Source organism: Metopolophium dirhodum, chromosome 1 (genome assembly GCF_019925205.1).
Source record: "Metopolophium dirhodum isolate CAU chromosome 1, ASM1992520v1, whole genome shotgun sequence".
Taxonomy (NCBI): domain Eukaryota; kingdom Metazoa; phylum Arthropoda; class Insecta; order Hemiptera; family Aphididae; genus Metopolophium; species Metopolophium dirhodum.
In genome coordinates this window covers 17825786-17851075 of record NC_083560.1, presented here as the reverse complement: position 1 = coordinate 17851075, position 25290 = coordinate 17825786, and the positions used below count along the sequence as shown (strand labels likewise).

At 31.5% G+C, this 25290-nt stretch overlaps 2 protein-coding genes across 3 annotated transcripts in view; one reads left to right on the top strand and one right to left on the bottom strand.

Annotated features, from left to right (window-relative positions):
• Positions 1-14677, top strand: part of LOC132933811 (uncharacterized) — a 252478-nt gene extending 237801 nt beyond the window's left edge. For both annotated transcript variants that reach the window (XM_061000088.1, XM_061000089.1), the window contains exons 13-15: positions 4775-4882; positions 6282-6434; positions 11045-14677. In XM_061000088.1, the coding sequence (XP_060856071.1) occupies positions 4775-4882; positions 6282-6434; positions 11045-11084 (301 nt within the window). In that variant the 3' untranslated portion in view covers positions 11085-14677. The remainder of the gene's footprint in view (positions 1-4774; positions 4883-6281; positions 6435-11044) is intronic.
• LOC132933812 (synaptotagmin-7) overlaps positions 13317-25290 on the bottom strand; it is a 338564-nt gene continuing 326590 nt past the window's right edge. Inside the window, exons 8-9 of the mRNA XM_061000090.1 lie at positions 19402-19614; positions 13317-15285 (exon numbers count right to left, since the gene is read on the bottom strand). Coding sequence (XP_060856073.1) covers positions 15182-15285; positions 19402-19614 — 317 coding nt within the window. The 3' untranslated portion in view covers positions 13317-15181. The remainder of the gene's footprint in view (positions 15286-19401; positions 19615-25290) is intronic.

Here is a 25290-nt window from a genome sequence, read left to right as displayed (position 1 = left end):
GACGACTCGCGAATCGTTTCGGGTCCGTCGCAGGCAAGACGACGGCAGACGAAAAAAACGAGTATAAACTTTGACCCCTTTATTTTTTTTTAATGTTTCACTATACTCTACGAGTGTGTTTTCATTATTATTATTATTAGACTTTTCGCAAACGGAGAAGAAAATAATAATAATACGTGAAAAAAAAAAAAAACATTGCGAAACGAAAAGTCTAGTGTTATTGTGAACCTCTACCTGTGTTTATAGAATATTACGTAAGCGTGCATGTGCAAAAAGCAATGATAACAACGCGCTAAACGTTCACGCTCTGCCAGCCGCTCGGAAGCTTCGTATTTAAAATCGCACACTTAAACTCGCACTGCGACACTACAATATAATATTATACGCCTTGTTGTTGTTTAACAATATAACACTGTAGTTGTTGTGCTCGGAGATTGAAAATTAATGTACAGCTGCCGTTGGCATAATAAAAAAAAAAAAATTAACGAGACGAAAAACATAGATACTTTTGATAACAGGGTTCGAGATGGAAGTCAAAGTCGATTTTAAATATTCGTAAAAATGGTAAAAATCATCTAATAATAATCAAAATTAATATCAAAATAGAATTTAATTTTTTTACTGATATTCATAGTTTATGTTGAAACCAATAAAACAATTTAAATGTATACAATATATATATACCAAAATAATAATCATAATCATAATAATAATAATTGGTACCTAGGTATACAATTTGATTTAAAATTTAAAAAAAGAAAAAATGAAAATTTAAAACTCAACAATTATAGCCGATCGGTGTCTTATCATTATTCATCTGTACGTAATGAGAAAGGTTAGGGTTTTATGACATTTGAATAATAATATATAACTGTTTTACAATTCTTAAGAAAAGGAAGGGTAAACTTGAAATTTATTTCGTGGTTCAGAGCTGTACCATTAGTAATACAGTAAAACTCGCTTAAGACGCTCTTTAAGGGACCATCTCTCTAGAACGTCTTAAGCGGGAAAGCGTCTTATGCGGGAATGAAACAAAATGATGTGGTTGAAATATCGAGTTAATTTTTTTATTATTAAACATAATTTAATGAGAAATACACTTATAAATTAATTATAATTACAATATACATACATACTTATATTTTTGTGCTACTGAATTTAATTTAAAAAAATATTATTATTACATACATATTTTATTATTGTTTATTAAAAAAATTATCTATTTTTGATTGTTTAAGGTTCTGACAATGCGTTTCAGCAAGAAAGTTTTCAATTTTATTAAGACAACCTAACATTTCTTCGGAATTTTCAACACAGGATAATACTTGCCGAATTTCCGATAAATGTTGCAAACCAGTATTTATTGTAGGAGTAGATACTGGAAAGTCTTGATCTTCTTCTTTTTGATCGTCGTCTTCTTTCTCATTGTCCACTAAGTTCGTATCAGCGATTTTTTCATAGGTTATTATTTCAAATAGGTATAGCGATAAAATAAAACGATAAGAACACGTGTAATACTAAAAATTCTATTTTTATTTTCACAAAACTACTAAAATTTATCGTAATCTGCTGAAAAAAAGAGCGTTCAACCCGATTAGACAGAGAAAAACTGAGCGTCTTAACAGGTGATTTTTAAATTGACTAGTATAGGAAATGTCTAGGGACCGACTAAAAACAGCGTCTTATGCGGGAAAGCGTCTTAAGCGAGAGCGTCTTAAGCGAGTTTTACTGTAGTATATATTTATTCTGTCTTGTGTGTGTCACTGAACTCCTCCTAAACGATTGGTCCGATTTCGATGTAATTTTTTATGTGTGTTTGAGTAGTTCCCTGGGTGGTTTAGATTCACAATTAGACCCAATAGGTCCAACCCGGAGAGGTGATCACGCAGGGATTTTGACGAACAATAAAATGTTTTTGTTTATCTAAATAGTTGCAATTGGTTACTAAGAAGAAATATAAAGATAGAAGAAGAACTTACTTAGAAGAAATACATTTTGTACAGTTATATTTATTAGGGTTTGGGAAAAGATGATATTTTGTGAATGTATTAAAGTGATTCAATAATGAATATTTGACTAATAATATTTCGTAAATATTTTCTTCTCGTGATAACAAAATATTGTATATAATATAGTTGCATAAAAATGTTGACTTAATATTTTTATAAAGTTTCTGAGACATTTTTTTTGATTAAAATACTTTGTAAATGTTTTTTTTATAAAATATTTTCAAAAATATCAGCTTCTTGGCCAAATAATATAACAAAAATAATTCCTAATTATTTTTTGCAATGTGACAACAATGTTGTTTTCCTGAAAAAAATGAGTTTTAAATTAAATTCAATATTTTCAAAGCGTTAAAATATATTAAATGTAAAATCGACACGTGGTTACTGGTTACCTCGATTTTAGTGAACATATACCTACTGTCAGGCAGAGTGAGAGCAGGCGGAAAAAAAACATCAGTTGTAAATTTGACACCGATAGTTTTTACGCCGATGAAATTACGGACATTAGTAAACACGGCCCGATAAATCTGCAGAAAACAAACAATTTATGTATATTATCGTTATTCGTTACAAACGGACAATTTTCAGGAAAATACAGGAAAAAAATAGGGAAACACAATTTAATGAACGGCATGCAGGCAATGAACATGACCAATTCTTTTGAAATAAATAACAACTATTGAACTATTAGATATTTGAAATATTTAATGAAAACAAAAAAAAAACCATTTTGCGTTTTGTTGTGCTGGTGAGCTAACGATTGATAAAAATACAAAAAGTTTGTATACAGTTAACGGCATATCCCAAAAAATTATACACCAACCAGTTAACCTTTAAATTTTCGATAAAAATTTACATTAACTGTTTCATATTTTACAACGTAATATAACAGTTGCCGTGTCGACTTTCGTGTAAACAATCGCTCAGTCGTTATACACATCGTTTGATAATTGCTGTGAGAGAAAGGTGTATGATATACAATTCAGTGCACTACTTCAAATTCGGTCATCGTTCATACTTTATTCGGTGTCAAACGTTAAAGCAATAAGTTAATGCGAAAAATAATAATTCAAGGTATTACAGAAGTACGAATTATACTACGTTTGTGCTAATCAATATTTGAAATTTTTCATTTTTATATAACTTATTATAGACGTTTGTGCTAAATGAGCCTACGACTGCGGTAGAAAATTGCTGATTTCTATTTTTTTTTAACTGAAAATAAAAAAAAAGGTGGGTTAGTGGATGTCGCTCTGCTGTACAGTAGGTTACACTACTTGTAACCTACTAATATGTGTATATGTCATTGTAAACGATGTCATTAAAGATGATATCTACTGTGTTTTTATTGTTGTTTGAACTCACTAGCTGTTCGCACTTGTTCCACCCCGTTTGACCTATATCGATAATATTATTACACTACCACGCACGACGGAAGGTTGTCTGTCAACTGTAGGACAAAGTAGTATTACTGTTACTGTTATGTCCGTAAACAGCTCAAAAAGAGTCAAAATATTTTCAAAATTGTATGGTGTATAGAAAATGAAAATATAAACATTTAATAACATTTTCATGTTACTCCTTTTTAAATAACAACAAAATAGCAAAATCGTTACATGAGAAATCGAGTGAATATCAAATGTTGTAAAAATATGAATTTCAAACGCCCATAGAAATTTAATTTGACTTTCTTGTAGACATTTTTTTTTGATAAAGGTAGACAAACTTATGAATAATTTTGTTTACATTTTCAAATCTTAGATTTAAAATTAAATTTTTTATGAATTTCTAATTCAAAATAATTTTCAAATTTTCATCATTTTTACGTATTTTGTCAAAATTTGAACTTTAGATGCTTATAAAAAAAAATTTTGAATGTGGATTTTTAATTTTTTTTTCATCTTCATTTGAAAAAATAACCTAGGAGCCTTCTATTAAATTTTCAAGCTTTTTTAACCAACTTATAAAATGTTATTGATATTTATAGAAAAAAAAAACTAAAAAAAATGGAAACTGAAAATGTCCGTAAAGAGTCAAAATATTTGGAAAATGTTATGGTGTATAGAAAATGCTAATATAAACATTCAGACATAATCGCATGTACATACTGTAATTTTTTTTAGAGATGCATCAAAAACCAAAATCGATTTTCTCGAAAACAGATTTTGCGTAAAAATTCCCGTTTTTCCTTAATTTTTCTTTTCTTTTTCACGTCGTTTTTGAAAACTACCATGCCATTTTTACATTTGATCCCCCAAAGTACCAACTAGATTCACTTTCCTATCAGAAAAGTTACTGTCGAAGAAAATCCAAGCACATTTACTGTCCTAAAAGACGATGACAGACACAACAAAAAAAATACAACACACATCATTATAAAATCCAATACATTCATCGTTTCGCTCAGAATCTACAATTATTTAAACAGTCAATTTTTGATATCTAATTTTTAGAAAAATATTGATTGTAATAACGAGATGTCGAGTGGTTTATTTTTTAATTTTTTTCAAAGTATTAATATTTTTCGGAGTAAATTTATATTTGGTAACGCAATAATTATTGTTTTCAAAATATTCTTTTATTACATTCTTTCAGACATAAGTATAAGTCTTAAATTCAATTTTTTCCCCACATTTACACGTATGCACTTTTAATATTTGATTGGCCAGGTCTTTCTGTTACACTCCAACTGTATGATCATAATATGTGTGTGTGTGCTCGCCTAACCTCGGATCTCATCGGTTTTTGTTTTGCAACCGTTACAGGCATTATTTGGTGCCGTTCACTCAGGCCAAGAAAAGCAAATGGAAGAGGGCTGGTGTTAAACTGCACATATACAACGACCATACGTTCGTCGCCAAACATTTGTCGAGGTACGTTTACGATTAAATATTATTATTATTTACATGACCTTACGACATTAAAAGGGTAAATCTAAGAGGACGGCGCGAAGGGTATCGCAATCGACCGAGCGACTATTATGTATGCATATTATTCCTACCGTGTTCTTCGTGAAAATGGCCAAAGATTTTCCGTTTTTGAAAATTCACTCGTGCTCGAAACACGATTTTTCGATGTAGGTGCTGGGTGTCAGCTTACAATTATTATAATTTTGATTATAACGTCAACGCCGATTTTCTCGAAAAACCTTTGACGTTTTCGGAAATATTTTTGCTCCCGTCACGTCTGCACCGAAAGTTTAACTTTCGATATCGGTGGAACCGTTTGGAAATTGGCATTTTTCGTCCAGCGGACGGTTAACGCTTTTCAAAAATTGCCGTCCAAATCAGATCGATGTACACGACCGGATCGAAACGTTTCGCCTATCATCACGGTATCTGCGCTACTGGTTAGGTTACCGCGAATACATTATTGTAATACCAAGTCAAAAATTTACGATTTTGTGGTATACATGTTGTTAGGTTAGGTTTTCTTATGGTGAAAATAGAGTTCTCTGCAACGCACTAATTCAGCGGTTCTCAACCTTTTTATATCCACTTACCACCAGTCTTGTAAAAGATACATTTAAAATTGTATTTAAATACAGATGCAAAAACATCCATTCAGAAAGTATTTAAAATACATTTTAAATACTTTTAAGAAAAAGTATTTAAGAACTAAATATAAATACTTGCCATGTATTTAAATACTTTTCAAATACTTTTTTTTTATTTTACTTTTCTACTAATTAGTTTGCTAAATTAATTTTATAATTACTAATTTAAAATTGTCATGATACATTCACCTAGGTATCACTAGAACTTTTTGTACCACTTTCAATTGTATACTGAAAAATGAAAATAAATAAAACTAATTGTTATATTATAGAAATTTTTTAATAATAGGTTCCTAATTAAACAGTTCTTAATGAAATATAAATGATGTGGATATATAGAGCTAGGGGACAGGAGTTCTCAACAATTATGAAAGAAAAATATTTTTATAATTTATAAATAAAATAGTATAATAATTTTCAAAAAAAAAGTGACGACCGACGAATAATTTGTTCGAATTTTCAAAAGTATTTGATTCTCAAATACAAATACGTCCAAGACAGTATTTAAAATACTTTCCAAATACTTAAACCAAAAAGTATTTAAAAAGTATTCTAAATACTATAAAAGTATTTAAATACATGTACTCAAATACTTTTACTCAAATACTTTACAAGACTGCTTACCACCTAACCAGTTTTAAAACTTCCATGTACCACTTGACCGAATAACGTTTATTGTTTGCAAAATTCTTTGACGACCTTCGTCCGTGCCACAGCCGCCTGAATTGCTTGGTGTGCGCGAGATACTTCCCGAGGCGCATCGGCAAACAGGGGTACGAGTGCAGGGACTGTCTGATCAAATGCCACAAGGAATGTCACGTCAAGGTGTCGGTGGTGTGCACCAATTCAAAAATTCATAACATCGACCTGTGAGTATAATATTATTATTTTTATAATCGGTACCTACCGTAATGTTGCAATGCCAGTTGATCAAGACCGCAATATCAGACCTACATAGGTACACGCTATGTGCGTGCGACTTAGATGGCTCATAACGACCGGATTTATGTTCTCTTAAAACGCCTAAAATATGATGCTTATATTCTCTAAATAAACTCCAAATATCCTCATTATATTCTCTTAAAAATATGCGAAAATATGAAAAACTAATCAATAATCATCAATCTAATATTATGCTTTAATATTCATTTCTTTTAAAATTTTTTTTGTCCACTGTTAAAACGATGTCTTTCTTGTCGAATGGTTCAACTCATTGTGTTGATAGGTTTTTAAATAAGCTGATTTTTTTTTAATTTACTAATTTAAAAACTAACAATCAGCCTACACATAAGCAAGTAATTACAAAAATGTAAAACAAAATTTGGACATTTGAATATTTGATAAACGTACAAGTTGATCTTATCAGTATGTGAAAACGACTGCCAGCATTGCAGATTAGCCACCATGTTTAGTGAACGGCACGACGCCTTATGATACTGTCACTGTGTGATTTCTTTTTGGCCAAATTGTAAAAAGAAAATATTGTAAACATTTTTCCGGGTACCGTAATATTATAATTAATAACAAATGGATATTTTTTATCGCAATTTACAAAATATTCCAAAATAATATGCTGAATGGGTTGAATGTTCTCTAACCAATGAAATGTTCTCAAATATGCAAAAAGAACTTTTTTCTACAAACTCAGAACTGAACAAATCGTCAACATTTCTTACCCTCATAAGACTGCATAGACTCCCAGTAACGATATGTAAAAACATATAAATCCGGCCTTTACGACGATGAGGGTTTTGCTAGGATCGCGTCGACGCGTCGTCGTCTCGTGCATATTCCTTGGAACTTTATTGCCGTTTTACCGAAAGTCAGTGTGAAAAATATGCAAAATCTCAAATACCCTCCTCCGCCATGCCCCGTCGGGTTCATGTGAAATATAGAACTTTTAGACATTGTCAATGTCATGTGTCTTCAGAAATCTCGTCTTCTGGCTGGGCACCTCTGTCAGAAACGCGCTATATGCTCTTTTTGTCATACCCGTGACATCGTCACCCGTCACAATATTTTATGAGTATTATGACGGACAAGTAAATAGGGTATACAGTAGGTAGTTAGAGTAAATTATTATCACCCGTCAGGTTGGCAACGGCACTTGACGTTACAACCTCAAGAAGACATTGTGACGTCAGCATTTTGGTACATGATATTTTCGTCGTGGTTTTCAGAATTTTCCAATTTTCTAATTTGAAACGAGCGAGAAACAAACATGCCACTACGACACATTGACCTAGCGCATTGTTTAACAATCCAAAATGGGTATAAACAATAATATTTGGACACGAATTTTATTGTATAAAAAAACAGATGAAATTTAATTTTAAAAATAGCGTAGCAATGTTTCGATACCCCTTTGGAGGTTTTCGACAAAGCGCTGGTGCTAGAAAACTTTCTATTTTCTACGATTTCAGAAAAACCTGACAAAATTAAATTCTCAATAGGTATAGTGCTGTAAAATTTTATCCGATTTTGATACCCATTTCGAAGTGATTTAACAATGCGCTTTGCTACGTCAAGATAGCGGTGGAGTGTATGTTTCTGGGACGTAACAAAAACTAGCAAGTAGCAAATTCTGTAGCTAGTGATGTAAATTTTCGTAAAAATGTTTTATTGTCAAAAATTCCATGAACACTTTTAAAAAGTTGAAAATTATGAAAATGTTATAATTTTTCATATTCATTTCTTATCAAATAAATCCCTTTAGGATCCCCAAGGAGGTACACTATTAAACATAATATAGGAAATCCAAAATATAAATAAATTTATCTCTGTAATAAATTTGCTTTTTAATATGCTATTAAGAATTTATAATTTTATTTCAATATAAACTATGAGTTTATATAAATGTTGAAAAACGTTTCCTTTTTTTGATACTTTAAAATATATTTTTTTGATATTTATTGTTTGAGCTATTATCACAATTGCACACAGACTGTTTTTTTATGTGTAATAATTATTAGTTATTACTTATTGCAAATTTAATTTAATCTAGTTTTAACACAAGACCACAAGTCATTACTATTTGTAATTAAATTGATAAATATGTTTTATTTAACTTGTAGATTGTAAGTATGTACCTAGGTACCTCTAAGTATATAATTTTATATTCACAGTCGTTTAATTCCTTATTAAGTAATTAACATTTAACTAATATACCAATCGTAGAACCTCATAAATTAATTATGTTAAACAAAATACATTAAAAACAAATTTTAAAATTATAATTAAAAAAAAAAAAAATGTTTAAGATTTCATTTTTACGTGTAGCGAATATGTAGCGAATGCATAGCAAAATATTGACGCATGTTTTGTGGTGGTGCTAACTTGACGGACGTTAATTATACCTACTATAATTACCGTACTTCTTATCGCACTCAAAATATACATTCTTATGTCCCAAAGTCTTTCTCTGTGATGGAAAATGTCCTAATACGTCCTTAATGTCAGTATAATATTATTGAAGACCGGGAGATTCATTTATTAGTAAATGTTTTAAATAATATTCATTTTTTTATATTTTGAAAAAATTGAAACTTCTAATAACATGCTCAATCATTATTGTCCCTTCGACCCTTCGTGATGTGCAACCAAATTATATATTTTATTTCAGTACACACTCTAAATGGGCCATTTCGAAACTCTGGTAGTTTTGTCAATTTAAATATTAATCATATCATTATAAAGCCTATAGATAAGGTACATCAAAATAGGTACCCTAATTTATCATAATATGTGACATGTAATATAATATCGTAATCGGCATGTCCATTACGGTTTGTATTTTTCGTTAGTTTCGTTATGTTTTTTTCATCAACATTTTTATTTTTATTCATCAAATCATATCATAAATATAACACACTGGATACTCAATCCAATTGATTGTGTTCGAATTATATTTATTGATTTTGAAAATAACAAAAATCAAAGAACGATAACCGCTAGAAAATGTAATGAATTAAATCCGAATATCCTTACGCCAGCGCAATAGTACAATTGGGTATTGCCAAAAAAAAAAAAATAAATAATAATAATAATAATAAAATAAATATTCTTCGAGCACATACCTCTTAGATTTATGGTCAAATTTTTATTTCAGAAATAGTTTTTGTGTATGCGAAAAATGAGGGTGGTAAAAATCTAAAACTCTATTGGAAAATGAGATAAAATTTACCTCCATTGTTAATTTTTCTGCAAATAAAATTTTCCGCCACACTAATTTTTGGACTGTAATCATGTGTACTTTCCTCTGAACATACGAAAATCGTACATTATTTTTTTAAATATTACAATAATTGTTCACTTTGTATATTATGATACTGTGACCTATGCAACTATTGGCACAGACTATTTGCTTTGTATTCGTATATTCAAGACGGTATAATATACAAAACACTGCTGATACGAAAAAATATAATTGTGATGAAAAAGAACTAACGGTATTAAATATTTTTTAAGCCACCAACAACCAAAATATAATCACGGAACAAATATCTAAACCTCGTATTTAAACAAATATCTTACCTTTTCAAAACTCATATCCAATTTGAGTTCTTATAATTATTAGTCCATTAATTTCCCTCCTTACCTCAGTTATATACGCACTAATTATAGTCAAAGGCATTATCTCTCCATTGTGCGTTATCGCACGCCGTCTCATTACACCCACATAATCTTATCTTTTCTACAGACCTATCGTCATTAGTTTTATTTTTAATTTTAGTTGTATCTTTTACCGTTCAACTGTGTCTATCGCATGTCGCTATTAACGACTTTTTGTAAATTAAAAACGTACAAAGAGCCAATTTTTATTGTAATAATACTTAGTGTATTGAAACGATAAACAGATTAAATAAAAAAAAATATATATATAATATATATTTGAGTCGTTATAGTTGTCAATAATTATTCGGAATGAGAAATTAATTTCGTACCGTTTTCTATCGCGACGATTTTCGATTTTCATTTAGTTCGTATTTTATGTTTACGCCTACGCGCACAGAGAACGAAATCCTTGTCCGAAAAAAAAACGACGGTCACCTACTCAAATTGTATTGTTGATTTTTATTACGATCGATAAAAAAAATTGGTATAGATGTGTTTCCCTTTTTTTCGGGTTAGATGTTAACAGCGGAGGCGTCGCATACCGCGGCCGAACGGTTCGTATTATAATGAAATCGACGAGTCGTAAAAATTCGTGAATTATTTGCAGAACTATCGAGACAGACTTTGAAAAAAAAATTAAAAATGATAAATCACAATAGGCACTGCCAACGGATGGCGGCGGCCCCGACGGCTATACGAAATCTGTCACGAATATTCTCATCAGCCCATGTGAAACACCGCTATTTTATAACGCTCATTACTCACCTGTATTACCATAGAATATGTGCCCCGTCACGTCTAGGTCCGGTGGCCTGTGGCCGTATTCAACCTTTGTTTATGTTTTTTTTTTTTGTTTTGTTTTCAGGAATAATCTAACGGTATTGCCATCGATATCGGCCCAGTGACGAGGCAGTCGGCCGCGTCGGATGTGACCCGCCCGGTCCGTTCACGTTCACCTTCTCCACCCGCTAACAATTTCATAATAATAATATAATGTCATATTTTATTACTATTGTCGTAACGTTATAACACACCATGTTATTTATATTGTACCTGTACGATAACGTTGTTATTATATTTGTGTGTACACCGACCACCGCGTTATTGTTGTAACACTATAATAGAAGCACTGTCGTTAAAATGGCACCGGAATAAAATAATATAACTATAATATTATAAACCAGGCGGTCGATAATGTCGCAGCGATGAACAATAATATTAATATCATATTATTATTTTCGACGCACATCTGAAGACCGCCGCGGTGACGACAAATCTGCCGACGACAAAATAATATAGACGATAGTCATAAGGATATATACTAAATAACGATGATAATAATAACGATTGCAATGATAACACATTAGTACCTAAATGTTTACTAGTAGTTTTTAATTCGCTTACACTGCAACCGCGGCTGGCATCTCGTTTTTTTTATTTTTTCGTTTTTTTTTTTGGTCGCATTTAAATTATATTTCACACCACAATACTGGTTGTAACGTTTGTTAAATATTATTAATTTTTTATTCGGTACGATTCGTGCTAATATAGTGTGTTTTAAATACAAATATTTCGGTTGGTTTGGTCAGTAAGGTTTTAGAATATGCGGGGATACTCCAAGCAACAAAATCATAATAATATTGAGACAGTCAGTTTTAATGAATTTCAATATCGCATGGGTTTTAAAATGTCAAGTCTTCAAAACAATAGTTTTATTATAGAACTAACAAAACAAAATATGTTTGTTTATTGGTAGGTTATACCGATATTATGTACCCCACGGAAATTATTTTTTATTATTCGGTATAAAAATTGATAACCATTAGGTACATACTACGATATCACATTAGTCGGGATCATAGACGTATAAACTATACTATGATAACTACGACAGGGCATTCCACTCCACCTACACAACTGTGCGAGAGAGAGAACATATTTTATTAGTGGATCACGGAGGAAAAAACTACACTTTTTTCATTGCATTTCCTCTATCGACCGTTAAACATAATAATATTGTTATGTATAGAAGTCAGTAATCACAATAATAATTTATCAGGTCATCGATACAATATTATTATAACGATCTACGCGATTTTATCGTAAGTTGATTTTTTATTCGGCCGCAGACACACTATATTTCACTGATCATTTAGGCATATCTCTTTTCTCTATCACTCTAGTATGTCGTCGCTTGTGTTCTGTCTCTGATCCTCGTCCATAGTTTATAGGTATACGGTCGAGATGCATTGTGTTGTTACCTTAGACCTTATACTCGTAGACGGAGCATTACAGGTTGGCGGGGTTGGATCACAGCCATCATCATAGCAGTGTCGTCATTTGTGACAACATAAAATATGATTATTTGCATATTTATACAATATACTATTAAAACACAAAATTAAAAATGCATATTTTTTAAAAAAGCATAATAATTAATAAACAATAAGTCACATTATATTCAATAAATCAATGTATCATTCATTCAGAAACAATATAATTTTCGTGTATTATTCACCAATCAATTTTCATACAATATTTATTGTTAAAATAACCGATCGCCAAACCGGAAATTCTATTGCGCATGTGCGTAGTAAAAGTCGAACAGCGCACTCGCGTGGGCCCGCTGGAACTAAGCTCATGCTCCGTCTATTAGTATAACGTCTACGGTGGTTGATAAAAGTGGTGCTATCATTTTCGTGTACCTATTGCAGTGTAACCACGAGACATCTGACAACAATAAAACATGTGACATACAATTTTTGGAAACACTAATAATTGTGGTATCGCAATTTAAGGTACACATAATAATAAATTATAATTTTGCAAAAAAAAGTGAAATGCACGCTGTTGCAGTATAGGCGACGGGATTAAGGGTAACACACGACTTCATTATTTAGAAGTTGTAACAACGACACGGCGGGGCGTGGACGAGGAAGACGGTCGACGGAGACGCAGAGCAAACGCCGCTGTCGTAGGAACCGTAACCGTGTAATAGGTAACACTATAATGATATAGGGTAGGATAGGATAGGAGTAGGTTATATCGTATAATAGATGATAATATAATATCAGTAGAGTTAGTTGTTTTGTGCCCCGAACGTGTGTGTGTGTGTAAAGAAATAAACAAACAAAATATAAATAATGAACAATCCAAACATTTTTTTTTTCGAGTCTATATATCACGTATTGTTATTGGCAGGCGACATTTATGCATGTGGTCATAAAACATCAATCGTGTATACAAGACTGATGAGAATAATGTTAATGTATAATAATAACCATAATAATAATATTATAATAATAATCATCATCGTAATAATAATAATATTAATAATAATAATAATAATAATAATAATAATAATAATAATAATAATAATAATCGTAATTATAATAATAATAATAATAATAATCATAATCGTAATCATAATAATAATTAAAATAATATAATATTATAATTAAAATAATAATAATAATTTTAATATTAATTAATAATAATAATAATTTTAGTAATAATAATAATAATAATAATAATAATAATATGTATTATGTATTAAAAAGACTAAGGTTAAAATAAAAATCAACACTACGATAATATACAAACACACACTTACACATAAATACGTTAAACACACGTAGTCTTTCACACGCACACACACACACACACAGTTATATAGGTTTATGCTGGGTGATCTCATTTGCACGGTTAACACTCGTCACCACGAATAGGTATAGTATTAATGTTTTGAAAACAATTTTTTTTTACGTCATCCGAATTTGCTGCGAAACAACGCGTTCCCGTTGAAGAAATAATACATTTTTTTACCATATTTTGTCGTTAGCATTTCGATTTCATACGCCAAAGGAGAATATTTTTCTGACACAAACTCCGATTTTGCGTGTACTGAAATTCTCAGCAAAATGTTCTGCTTCAGAACGATATGAAACTGCAAAACATGTACCTACGTTATCATAATTTAAAAACGCGTAACACTTTTACAACGATAACGATAAAAATAGTAAACAAAATATATGATTTTTTTTTCGTTTGTATTCCAAAAACGTGGACTTTTTAATCGACCGAAATAGTTTATTATCGTGACGTAGGTACCCGGGTACAGATTTTTTTTTTTTCTTGGAAAACTTTAAGTTAAACTTTACAAAATAATGATGAGTGTTCACTGCCAAAAGAACAATCACCCCTTTTAATTATAATTATATAATTATATTTATATGCGTACGCGGACACGTATATATTATTATGTAGATATATATATATTATATTTAAACCGGTAAAGTAACATCATAATTATAGTTATTATATTACTCGCGCCGATTACTGTAATATTCGTCTAAACTACATTTTTGGTGCTTCAACAATTTTCACCTAACTTCGTCGGTTAGCGACAGTATGCAACAACGTTACTAGGTATACATCGTCGTACATTGTCGTTTTATGTTTTTGTTTTGTATTGTTATATGTTTTTTTTTTTTTTTTTCACACTTATAAATTAAGAATAACGCTATATATTATATATTATTTCCGTTATTAATATTAATATTCGTTGAAAACAAAAATAATATAATATGATTTCCCTTATCTAGTTTTTAAATATTTGTTAATAATATTATTATATAATTCATATATTATTATGTAACTTTATCAAATGCAGAAAAATATTGTTGTAATAAATATTATGTATTATTATTTTTTGTTCCATTATTCATACGGTATAATATAATATTATTTAAAAAAAAAAAAAAACACAAAAAAAAAAAAAACCAAAACAAAAACAAATAAACAAATAAAATTGAATGAAAACTTCATAACACACTCGCCTTATTATAATAATAATAATAATATATAGTTGTAATAATAATAATGAAAATAATAAAAATAATAATAATGATAATAATAATTTTAATTATAATAATAATAATAATAATAATAATAATAATAATAATAATAATAATAATGTCTTTAAATATCGATAATAATAAAATTATTCAGGTTTCAATCGGTGCCAATATTCCACGCTCTGCTTCGGTTTGCTGAGCATGTCCTTCCAGTGCTGAGCCTCCAGCTGTCCAGTCGCGTTTTTGTTGGCTGACAAAAATACATCATACGAACCCATTATAATATGTGCAACAAACGATTGGATAGTAAACCCGACCGGGTTTTGTGGTGGGTGAGTGGACAGTGGGGGGGAGGTGTCACAGTTATAAACTGCCCGGGGGTAGGCATTAGCCTCCTACGACGTCCCACACAGTGTACAAATATTTCCCAACTATGGTAAAAATACTTTCAGGAAAATAATATTATAGTTGTCAAAATATTTTAAAAAGTTGCGTAAATAAGTAGGAAATATTTTATGTAAAACATTTACAAAACATTTTAATCAAATATTTTCAAAAACCATTTTGACGGAAACCTTATAAAAATATTAAGTCAACATTTTTACGCAATCATAATAGAATATTTTGTTCTAATGAGAAAAAAAAAACATTTATAAACTATTCATTATGCAACCACTTTAAAATATTCACAAAATATTATCATTTCCCAAATGTTGTGTGGGATGTATAGTAGTTTAGCCCCTCCCTAATGGGAATTGAGGCCGAGACATTGCAAAAAAAAAAAATTTGTCACGCGTTCGACGTGTACGCCAACTAATAATGATTAATAATAATAAAATATAATATTAATATTTTCGATACAGTTGATGGTCAACGGTTGTTACAGTTTTCGCAGTGACGCGCGGAAATAATGTTCTCGGATGATGTGGTCGGTTGATATTTTTCTAGCGTAAGGAGAATATTATTAAGTGAACCCCATAAGGTTACACAAAATAGATTTGGTTCAGGGATTGAAATCGTTGAAAACCAACAACAGCCGATAGGTTGTTACACTGATGTTGCTCATACAATGTAGGTAACAATAAATAACCAAAGGGGGGGGGGGGGAGCTATAAGTTTTAAAAAAAATATAGTTAAGTTGAAAAGTTAATTTTTTTTAACTTTTCAACTTGACTAATTAATAATTTTTTGTTTTTAAATTATAAGCTTCAGTTAAAATGTTTACTGTTGTAACTTAACTTTTTATAGTTAACTACCCATCAATGCCGTAATGATCTAATTTTTTACACAGTGTAAAACGTATTGATAAATGTCTGTGTAAATCAAAATAAACGGCAATTTATGACTTAAAAATATTGTAACTTGAAAACATTTTTTTGAGTTTAGTTAAGTTTATTTTATATCTCAACTTTAAACTATTGTCTACTAAATTTTTTTATTGTTAACTTTTAACCTAAGGGTCCCGGTGCCAGTTTTCCAAATTTTCCACAATTCTATAAAATTTGAAAATTAAATTTTTATATTTTAGTTGCCACCTCAATTATAAGACTTTTCCACTAATATACTACCAGGTACCTATTCAGGGGGATAGGGTTTATTATATGGGAAAAAATGACTTTACGGGAAGAACTCTCGAGCTTTGCAGAATTGTCGGATATTGATAACTATATTTTATCTGAAAGAAGACTTCTTACAGCCCACATCGATCTATGATTTTGTATTTTATTTCAAATAATTGTATTGAAAAAATTGTAAAAAAATGCTTTTTATCTTGTATTTTTTTAGACAAATCATACATTTTGAGAACAAAATATTGAAAAACAGAGATCGATGCGGGCTGTAGAATAATTTCCTCTAGCAATTAAAAAAAAAAATAATATGAAATTTGGTTGATTCTACAAGGCGGTATTTTTATGCCCGCAGAGTGAGGACAAAATGGCATCGGAACCGGGCACCTGAAGGAAATATAATTTAATTAACTTAACTTGTCGCAGTTAACTATTTTCATTAACTTGCCCACCTTTGCGAATAACTAATGTTTCGTTTTCTACGATAATCAACCGTCCAAAAATCAATAAAATTATATATGCGTGGGAAATAAAAAAAAATATGTCGACCTTTAGACGACCGATCAGAAGGGGCGGTAGTGGAATTTTTCTAAATCAGCCCGAGGCGGTCGTTAAGTAGATAAAAATATTGTTGTACTTTTGGAGCGACGGCCGATCGAATGCACACTCAACTACGATGCACGTGATATTAAAAATATTATACATGAATGGTCGACACCGAACTCGCGGTGTTGCGGATATCCGGTCAGGACATATCGGTTTCCGGCCGTTTACCAGTGTAAAATCGATCACACTGTCGTGCACGGATGTTATTATGTGACAGTTCCGAGAGCCGTTTTCAGTTAATAATATCATATTGTAAGTCGCGGATGGGGACAGGATTTCAGTGCGAAGCGTATCTCTTTTGGGCGATCGAGCACAATATGCGGATTTCAAGTAAACGATTCGCCTCGTGTATAAAGAATACATTGGAGGTGAAACTCTCATTTCGCTTTTTTAGGGGTTTCAAAGGTAACGGTTTACATTTTAGCTGTATATAATATTATTTAAATGCATTGTTCGAGCTTTTAGTGAAAATTAGGAAATTCAAATCGATATTGTTTTCATAACATTCGTTTTGATAGTTTTCAAGTATTTTTAATTTGTATCGAATTCCAATAATTGTTCTATATAATATATATGAAAGCGATAAGGCATTTGAAAAGGAATTTTCGATTAATTTACTATGCCTAAGTTTTGAATTGAATTTGTTTTCATAATTTTATTAGATAAACGGAGATCAAGTGGTTAAAAATTCCGAAAGTCAAACCGTCTTTTTCTTATCGGTTGAGCGCAGTATTGCGAAGCCTATAAAAAAAAAAAGGTGGGTGCTGTTTTAAATGTATTACTGCTTTGATAAAGCATTTTCGATTAATTTATTGTGCTACGCTTTTTGAATTACGTTTTGGTTTCAAAATGCTTTTAACCTTCCAGCGGGGGTCGCGCCAATACAACAGTTTTATGCTCGCAAATATTTATTAATTACATAATTTAAGTAAATAGTTATACTGTTATCACAAGACTGATATCGTGTTTAATTATTTATTTTGTAAAGGATTCAATCCCACGTGGCTTCATAGATTGTCTTGATGTTTTATATTTTTAAACTGTTACTGCACGCTACACGTTATTCTAATATTAAATTTCTAACTGTTCGTCATCGTTTAGCCTGAAAAATGTGTGCAGCTTTAGAAAATAAAGTGCCTAAGTTGTTTTAGATTTTCTGAAGGTCACTCTGGCATAAAAAAATGTCATTTTTTTTCCCACTAGCACACATCTCAAACACGTCCTGAGGTCGATATGGTATATAAACTATTCTCGTTTTAACCGATTTTTAGTAATGATATTGCAACATTGATATTACATTTCTAAATTCGAAAATGTCAATTGGGTTATGAATGGAAAATATATTTTAGAAATTGTAATACCCTCCTACGCGTTTCACGTCAAAAAAATATCCGTCAGCAGGCACGTCAAAAACGGGAACATTTAATTGGGGTGCGACCCAGGTCGATCACTCGACTGTTATTGTTTCAGTATAATGATATCTTAATATTTCTAAAAATATATTATCATGGTTGGCATTTTATAGCATTTGCATATTCCTTATGGGTAAGAGTAAGCCAGCAGAGTAAACCAAAAATGTGTTTCATAATACAGAAAACTCAAATTAAAAATTTTATTTCACATGTTTTTGCATAAAATATTGTGAATTTTTAGATACCGGTGCTATTTTTGGACTTTTTGAGAAGTTTTGAATTTTTACCTGTTTGACAATCGAAATCGGTCATATTTTATGAAATTATATTTTAGTAAACGTATTTTTACATTATCGTCAAACGAATTTTCAAAGTAAATGTTATAGTAAATTGACCGATTACGTGGCCGCGCTGAATGCAACGTTACCAACGTCCTGCCGTTCGAAATTTCGTATTATTTGGTTCTAATTTTGAACTTTTGTCATCTGCCGATTTTTTTGTGCTAAAACTTTTAATCTAATTCAATGTCCGCTTTATTTTGAATGTTTTATTGTACTAATTGCGTATTTAGTGTTATTTAGCAATTTTGTTGGTGTTTAAATTATTAATTGACGGATTTGTTTGTTTTTTTGCATATTATTAGCGCATATTTAGCGATATTTAAGGTAATATTTTTAGTGCTTATTTATGCAATTTCAAGTGCTATAAACTCCCGACCCCGCATATCATCATAGTATTTGCCACCGTCCACCGGTTTTGCACATTACCGCACACACTCACATGATATTGTTATCTTGCCGATGAGTTCGTTGCGACCAATGTTGTCAAAGTCCATGACCATCACCTCCAAAGCCGCTTCCCTAAGCTGTTCCACCGGCAACTGGTACTCGAATTTCTCGTCAAAAATCGGGTTCAAATTGCATTTGAACACCATGCTCTTGCGCTTCTCCACCTTTTTGTCGCCAACGTGCAGCCACACTTTCACGTACGGATCTGAAAACGACCGTACGACATCGAATCAGTTGGGTCATACATAACACTATGGTATAGGCGTGGACACAAATCCAATACGCGCCTGGCAATATTATATTATTTCAATAAATTTGGTTTTTATTTAAAATCGATTTTATATTTACATATAATCGTCATGAGCGACTATAAGATTCGTTACACCCTATATACAGGATGATTTATTAAGCGTAAAACACTCATTATCTCAAAAAATATTAATGTTTTTGAAAATATTTTTTTAAATAGTTTCAAGTTGTTAATAAAACAACATTTTTATTAAAAAGTTATATTTTTATCCTTATAATTGTTTAAGTTTTTTACTTTTTTGAATGACAGCATAGAGTTTTAATTTCATTTTCCAAAGCAGAATATTTTTCTAAGTATTTTAATACATAAATATCGAATTTAGGACGAGTAGTTATGAGTATAAGTATTTATTTAAGGTTAGACAAGCGGAGTAGTGGACACACATTTGCGGGGTAACCCCATACCACTCCACTCCACCCATCTAAACTTTAAATGCTTATACCTCATAGACTACTCGCCCTAAATTAGATTTTTATGAATCAAAACACTTAGAAAAATATTCTGCTTTGGAATATGAATTTAAAACTCTATGCTGTCGTTCAAAATAGTAAAAAACTAAAAAAATTATATAGATAAAAAATATTTAAAAATATAATTTTTTAATAAAACATAGTTTTTTTAACAACTTGAAACTGTGTAAAAAAATATTTTCAAAAACATCAATACTTTTTGAGATAATGAGTGTTTTACGCTTTATGAATCACCCTGTATATATATATATATTATACATCACTAAACACACATTATATAGGATTGACCAATACAAAATATACACACTCAACACTTTTTGACCCATACACATTATTACTTATTGTCAAAATGACACACGGCAGTTAGTTCGACAATTTTAACCACCAACCGGAGCGTACTCACCTATATGTTATTTACTTATTAACAGCCACCCACATGTTCAGGAAAGTATTTTGTTTGATATAACAATGAAATTATTATTATAGACCTATAAACCAAACGTGTTTTTTTTTTTTTTTTTTTTTTTTTTTTATTAAACAACTATCCGCGGCGTCTATGGCCATTGGATGTGACAGTACATTATTGTCCTTAAGTATATTTACATATTACATTAATATTTAAAAGGTGTACAAAGTAATTTAGTATTTAAAGCAAGACAAGATAGTAATAATTAGGAGAGAGGTTAAGTGATTGGTATTATTTACAATTTACAGTTTGTTTATAAGATTAGTTTGCTTGAGAAATTGTATGATCTTGTGTATATTGTTGGGGTCTGGATTGAGTGCTTCGGCGAGGTGGTTGGATATTTGGTATAGCCTTCTTTCATTGTCGTAAACTTTGCAATCGGTTAAGATGTGTTTCACAGTGAGGAGTGTTCCGCAGCATGTGCAAACTGGGGGGTCTTCCTTCTTCATTAAGTGAGAGTGTGTAAGGTGGGTGTGGCCAATTCTGAGGCGGTTTATAGAGGTCTCATGTTTTCTTGCGATGTTATCTGGAGGAGGATACGGTAGGATGGTTCTCTTGATTTCGCTTAGTTTGGTTGACATTTCATTCCAATCCTTTTGACAGTGAATTAATGTATCCTTTTCGATGACCCTCTTTATGTCGTCGAGGGAGAAAAAGGGTAAGGAGAGAGAATATGGGGATGAGTGAGCGAGTTTGGCGGCTGTATCTGCTAGTTCGTTGCCGTCTATATTACAGTGGCCAGGGATCCAAGAATATGTGATGTTTTTGTCCTGTTGTTTTGCTATGTAGTGGGTGTTTTGGATTTTTCTGACGATATCAGACGGGGAATACAGATTTTGGAGGCTAGTAAGAGCGGAGAGGGAGTCACTAAATATTGTAATATTGTTGTCATTTATTTCAGAGATGATGAACTCGATAGCTTTGAGGATCGCCAGGGTTTCTGCTGTATATATCGAACATTTGTCTGAAAGTTTCCATTGTATTGTAGTTTCATCGCATATGATAGCCATCCCGACTCGGCCTTCGATGATGGAGGCATCTGTATATATGTGAGTTTGTGGGTAGGTGTGTGAGCAGAAGTCTCTGAATGCATTCTTGAAAAAGTGAGGACAGGTTGAGTTTTTAGGGAATTGATGTAGGTCAATGTTGATGTTCATGCTGAACTGCCATGGGGGACATAGGGGATTTTCATATGGGATTATATTTTCGAGGTCGTATTTTATGAATGAGTGATTGAATGTATGTTTAGGGTGATGAATATGATTTTGGGGGGATCTTGAAATTCTTGCTGCTAATTTATGGGTTTGTTCTCTCCACCGTACTTCTAAGGAGGGGATTCCAGCGATGTTTAAGATGCTTTTTATGGGGCTTGAACGGAAGGCACCGATGGAAAGTCGGATTCCGGAGTTGTGGATAGTCTCCAGTATTTTAAGTTTAGTGTGTTTCGCAGATGAGAAGATTGGAGCGCCGTAATCCAGTTTCGATAGTATGAATGCTTTGTGTATCTTAAGAAGGGTTTGAGATTTGGCTCCCCACGAGGTATGACCTAGAGTTTTTATGATGTTGAGTCTTGGTGTAGTAGTGTTCTTTAGGTTGAAAATATGAGGGATCCATGAAGCTTTATGATCAAAAATGATGCCCAGTATTCTAGCATTGGGTTGGTTTTCTACGACTTGGTCTCCGATGTTAATGTGTATTTTCTTCTTATTCCTCTTGTGGCTGAAAACTATAAGGTTGGTTTTTTCCGGAGAAAATCGGAAGCCGGAAGTTTTTGACCAGGACGTTAGTTTGTTCGTGGAGTCTTGAAGTATCGATTGAATAGAATTAACGTTAGTACTGCGGCAGAGAATAGTGAAGTCATCTGCGAATAGTAGAGGAATGCTTGGGCGTGAAATTCCTTCAGATATATCATTGATAGCGATCAGGAAAAGAGTTACAGAGATAGAGGACCCCTGTGGGACCCCACTTTCTTGGAGGAAGGTGTCTGAAAGCGTGTTGGAGGTTTTTACTTGAAAGGTGCGGTGGTTGAGGAAATTCGAGATGAAATCTAACATGTATCCTTTGGCTATAATTTTGTTGAGTTTGTTTAATATTCTGGGTCTCCACGCCGTGTCGTATGCTTTGACTATATCAAAGCTGATCATTCCCAAGTTTTGTTTGTTGTTTAAGGAAGAATGAAGTTCATTTTTAATGGTTAGAAGGTTGTTCATTGTGCTTCTATTACATCGGAATCCATTTTGTTCGGGAGTGAAAAAGTTGAGGTTTTCAATAAACCATATGAGTCGACGGTTGACTATTTTTTCGAAACGTGTTTTAAAACGTGTTTTATTATTGATAAAATACCTCATACACAGTGATCTAATCCCCAGCTACGGAAAACTTATCTACGCGAAATAGGATAAACCTTCTCTGGACAACTAAATATCGTAATAAGGTTCTCTACTCTATTTTCGTTGAAGACTAAGACGTAAATTCGTGTGTGAGCATAGTTGTGCTGTAGCGTGGGTATTGAAGTGCACCACCTGTAGCCTCGTCGAAAACATTTTATACACGATGTTAGGTACTTGCTAATATTACATCGTTCGGAAGTTATCAAAATTTAATAAACAAAAATTACATTTCATTTATTTTGTTTTCTGATCAATTATTGTGTAGATATATCGGAATTCATAGTCATAGATAATAAAATAAAGGATAGGTCACTTCTATACCAATATAATTCTATATAATATATAACTCTCGGGTTGACCGGTAGCGGTTTGTAATGGGGAAGAGAGGCAGACTTATATAGTCATGTCAAATAGTAATATAGTTAGTGTCAAAAACAGTTATTTCCGCATAAGAAGAATTTACAAATGTGATTTGTAGTGAAACGTTAATTAGTTAAAATCACGATTATGGTCGTGGATGTAACTTAACATTGTGTTTCGGCTTTTTCTATGAAATATGACATCAGTGAAAGTGGCACTGCAGTTGTCATATTATTATCATAAGTATGGTAGGTAATTTTATGTTTGATCTTTGTTCATACGGTTTTGATGTCTGCAGACGGGGCCCAAACGATTCATTATAAATTCATAATAAATAATAACCAGAAAAGGGAAAATTATTTTTCCTGTTCCGTAAAAATAGGAAATTAAAAGAAAAAAAAACGGAGTACAATTTGTTATAAAAATGTTTTTGGTGAAACCACGACAAACTTAATATCCAACACTTTGTATGGAAAAACATTTTGGGTTGATGGCAAGAGTGAATGGTAAAATAGGAATGCATCAACTGCGATAAACGTCTAACAACGTATATGTGTCTACCAATAGGGTTACCTATAGGAGTTCAAAAAAAAAAGCTGAAAACGCCCTCCAAGGCCCACGGTAATATTTTATTGATATGACTTTTATTGAAAACGGTCCAGAAGTTTTCGAGTACCCATCTATCTAACAGACAAACAGGCAGACAGAAAGACAGACAAACATCCATTTTTATATATTACATGGTGATTATTTTATCGTGGACCACTCATTATTTCAAAAAGTATTACACGTTTTCGAATTGTTAAGAAAACCATTTTTAAAAATATAAATTTGTCTATCCTTTTTATTATAATTTTTTAAGTTTTACTACTTGGATGATAACATGCATACGGTTTTAATTTAACCTTTGAAAGTAGAATATTTTTCTGAGTATTTCGATACGTACAACAATCAATTTCAGGAGAAGTATTTTAAGATTTATAAGTATATTTGAAAGTTAAGATTAGTTGAGTTGAGTGGTACGGGGTCGCCCCGCAGAATGTCGGTCCACTATTCCGCGCTCGTCTAAACTTTCAAATACTTATAACTCAACTACTCAACTTACAAACTACTATTTATCATAAATTTGGATTTATGTATCGAAATACTCGGAAAAATTTTCCGTTTTCGAATAATAATTTATATTTTGAAAATAATACCACGTATACAGAAATTAATAAAATAGAAAACTAGTGAACGTGTAAGTATCTATGGTTGAGGTTTTAGTATAAGTTTTGAAGTCATACCAAAAAACCAAGTTGGTTTTGTCAACGACTGGTTTGCAGAAAAAGATTCCGTTTTTCCTCAAAAAAATTATGATAACTATCGACTTTTACTTTTTAAAAGTACAATCTAGATTAAATTTTCCTCAGAACTCAAAAGCTCTGGGGGATTTATCCCCAGCGCCATTGTTTGAGTAATTCGATTAATAATTACTTCGGTGGCGTGCACATAAATGCATAATAATTATAATAACAATAATAACAATGACAGTATTGTAATATAGTGTATCATTGAAACGGCGATTGTTGCAGATCACCCAGTGATAACGGGTAAATTACTCGAGGGGCATGTACCAGTTGCCCCCAAAAGTACCTTTTTTTATACCAATTCCACCCAAACTACCAAGAGCAAAATGTACCGGTTTCTCTCAACCAAATGTACCAGTTGCCGTCATATGTTAATATATACACGGTTACAATATACAGCCCTTAAAATAGGGGAGGTAAATATACAAATAATAAATGCAATTATTTATAAAAATAAAGTAAAATAGTATAAAATGATAAAATCAAATTTTGATTTTTGCAATAAATATTTAATATAATAATAATATATTATATAA